The sequence below is a fragment of the Mesitornis unicolor genome, unplaced genomic scaffold, assembly GCF_000695765.1.
Source record: "Mesitornis unicolor isolate BGI_N332 unplaced genomic scaffold, ASM69576v1 scaffold28264, whole genome shotgun sequence".
Lineage (NCBI taxonomy): Eukaryota > Metazoa > Chordata > Aves > Mesitornithiformes > Mesitornithidae > Mesitornis > Mesitornis unicolor.
In genome coordinates, this window is record NW_010182529.1 from 5730 (window position 1) to 8715 (window position 2986).

Genomic DNA, 2986 nt, shown 5'->3' on the forward strand with positions numbered 1-2986 from the left:
GCAAAGACGGAGCGAGCTGTGACCCAGCGTGTGTGTGGCCGTGGCAGTGGGGAAACACAGCACGGTTTGTAAACCCCCAGCCCATTTCCAGGAGGGAGCTGATGGCTTTAGGTGATGAACCTATATCCATTTTAAAACTGGGACAGAGTATGCAGTTATGGACTGCAGTCTCTTACTCCTGGTTGCTTAAACTGGGAAGGACAGGGTCCTGCTGTATAAAAAAACCCACAATTGGATTATAGTACTTTGAAGTATTTTCTTTAGGTGTTTGCATGCATGTGGACTCCTGAGGCTGAATACTTATGTAGAACATACACCCCAACAGTGAACTTTGTTGCTGAGGCCGACATAAGTGGATGAAGTCTTTTACGCAAGGAAATAACTTTCTTAGTTTTAGTCTTCTACTCATTAAATTCTTAATCGCTTTGGAGTCCTTCAGATGATGAAGTAGGCTCTTTACTGTTGTTGGGAAAACCTTATTACAAATGTTGTATTCTTACAGTTCCACTTTAAAAGGTGGTAGATGTCACCACGGCCTTTGGACTGAGAGGAATTTAATATTAATAATCACTTTAATGGCTGCATTGCAGAACTCTTATTCAGCAAATGCTTTAACTTAGAGTGGCACTTACCAGCTGAAAAGCATTAGTTCCGATAACCCTAATTTGCTAGGAAAAATGTAATCTCTTTATAGATTTCAGTGACAGAAAAATAAATAGCCATAACTTTAACCCAGGAAAAAGTGCCTACACAACACAACTGCTTTTCCAGCTGGACAGACAATAATGATCACCTGGGGGTGATGCCTTTAGATATTTTCTTAAATTCTAAGAGCTGCACATGTAGAATTGAACAGCACAGTCAAAATGAACACGGTGGAGGACGAAAAAGCAGTACCTTCACTTATCCAAGTGTGTATGTCATTAATTTTGTTTCCAGTAACTTAAAGGCCTTCCTGTAGCCTCTTTATTTGCATTATTTTTCAGTCCCATTACATCAAACTCCAGATACAGAATATTCAAAAAGGTGCATGGGGGGATGGCTGAGGTGGGTTAAATACAGGATTAGTTGCTTGTTTCAAAAATGTATTTCCTACAAAGTCTGTCTTTAGTTTGTGCTGATTTAAAGTATGTGCTCGTGTGAGTACATTGGAGAGCATTTATGCAAGTGGTTCTGCTGAAGCAATTCCTTTCAGGGGATTTAGTCACAGTGAAAACCTTTGGAATTGGACTTGTATTTCTCTATTTTGTATCTGCTCTGAAGCTCTGAACAACTTCCCAAAACAGCCCCGTGTCCGTGCAGAGTGCAGGAACTCGGCCCTACCTGGCACCGCGTATGCAGGCGCTTGGCACCTCCCCAGTAAATGTCCCAGGGCAAAGTCTGCTGCATTTGTTGGCAGTTTGATAGAGCAGGGAAAATCAGTTACTAGAAGGAAAAGCTGCCTTTGATTTAAAAAAAAAAAATATATTTCTAAAACCCCACCTTTGTTATAACCCAATGCAGTGCAACAAGGCCACTGTGTTTTGGGGTACTGGAGTAACTCATTAGCTCTGAGTGCTGGGTTTTGGGGGAGAAGGGGTTTTGATTCCTCATTTTTAGGAGAACAGATTGGGCTGATCCCTCGAGTGCTCCTGTGGTAGTTAGGTGTGAGCTCCAAATATCTTGAGCCCTGTAGCCAAGAAAGATCATCAGTGGTTCAAAATGCATGACTAAGAGTAAGGGAATGTGGCTTTGAAATGAAAACAAATAGAAGTTAGACTGTCTGGTCTCAAATCTCATGTGCTTCCATTTTTCTGTTTGGTTTTGGTTGGTTTTTTTTTTAATGGATGCATTTACTTTAATATGGATGTTTTCAAATACAACTCTGACAACTCGGTATCAAAACAGTCTTCCTAATTGCTATAGTTAGAGGCTTAAATGTATCTCAATTTATTGGTGTTGCCGTTTGTGTTAAATGTGGAAATGAGCGAACATCTGCAGTGCGTTGAGGAGAGGGAACGCAGGAGTTTCTGAGCTGCAGGCACCAGAGTGCAGAGCAGAGGGGCCGCGTTTCGGCTGTGGCAGGGTACCTGCTGCCAGGCCTTCACTCTGTAAAAATACCCTGCAAAGCTAAGGGGAGATTTGTCACTGAACGTCTTGTAAGAGCAGCCTTTATTTCCTTTTTGCATTACCAACAAATGCAGTTAAATATAATTAACTTCATTAGGCCAGGTCTGGTTTTAATGTAATAATAAACCTGCCTATTTTGTAACGCTTTGGATGAAATTTTCTTAGCTGTGTTATAGTTGAACTTAGGAATTAAAAATAAAGTCTCTCTATTGGAAATACTGACCTGAAATTACCTTTTTTTGTTATTTTACAGCACTTTTCTGTATCTGAAGTTCTTGGTAGTGTGGGCCCTGGTACTGCTGGCAGATTTTGTCCTGGAGTTCAGGTTTGAGTATCTGTGGCCATTCTGGCTCTTCATCAGGAGCGTTTACGATTCCTTCAGATACCAGGGTTTGGTAAGTGTAACTCAAAATTACTGTTCCTTTGTAGGGAATTCCTGCCATGTTTCAGGGCATACTCCATGCTATACAATTAATTAATAGCTCTGATCATTTTTACAAGAAGAGGAATTTTCAAGTGTCGAGATGACCTGGGCTCAAGTCCCTTCTCCCTGCCTGTTTTAGCTGTGGCAAGTGGAAGTGTAGCTATCGAATTTTCACCATAGGAAAATATTGGTGGAATTCCTGAGATTAGTGAATGATGTACCAGGGTTTTCTTTAAAATGAAATGAAGGCCCTTTCCAGTGTAGATATTTACTGTTCATTCAAAGAGTAAATGACACTGCTGGTTGTTTATTTGTTTTACTTGGTTTGGTTTTTTTTCCAGAAGGAGAATATAGTAATGATAATATTATAGCGATAGTGTAAATGAAAGTTTTCAAACAGAATAATGAGGAATAAATATAGCTGTGTGGAGACTTGTTGGAAGAGAGGACTGG

At 40.4% G+C, this 2986-nt stretch overlaps 1 protein-coding gene across 1 annotated transcript in view; it reads left to right on the forward strand.

Annotated features, from left to right (window-relative positions):
• Nucleotides 1–2354: 2354 nt before the first annotated feature.
• Nucleotides 2355–2986, forward strand: part of TMEM57 (transmembrane protein 57) — a gene marked incomplete at its 5' end in the record, with an annotated part of 19185 nt that continues 18553 nt past the window's right edge. The window contains one exon of the mRNA XM_010183815.1: nt 2355–2504. Within this exon, the coding sequence (XP_010182117.1) occupies nt 2355–2504 (150 nt within the window). The remainder of the gene's footprint in view (nt 2505–2986) is intronic.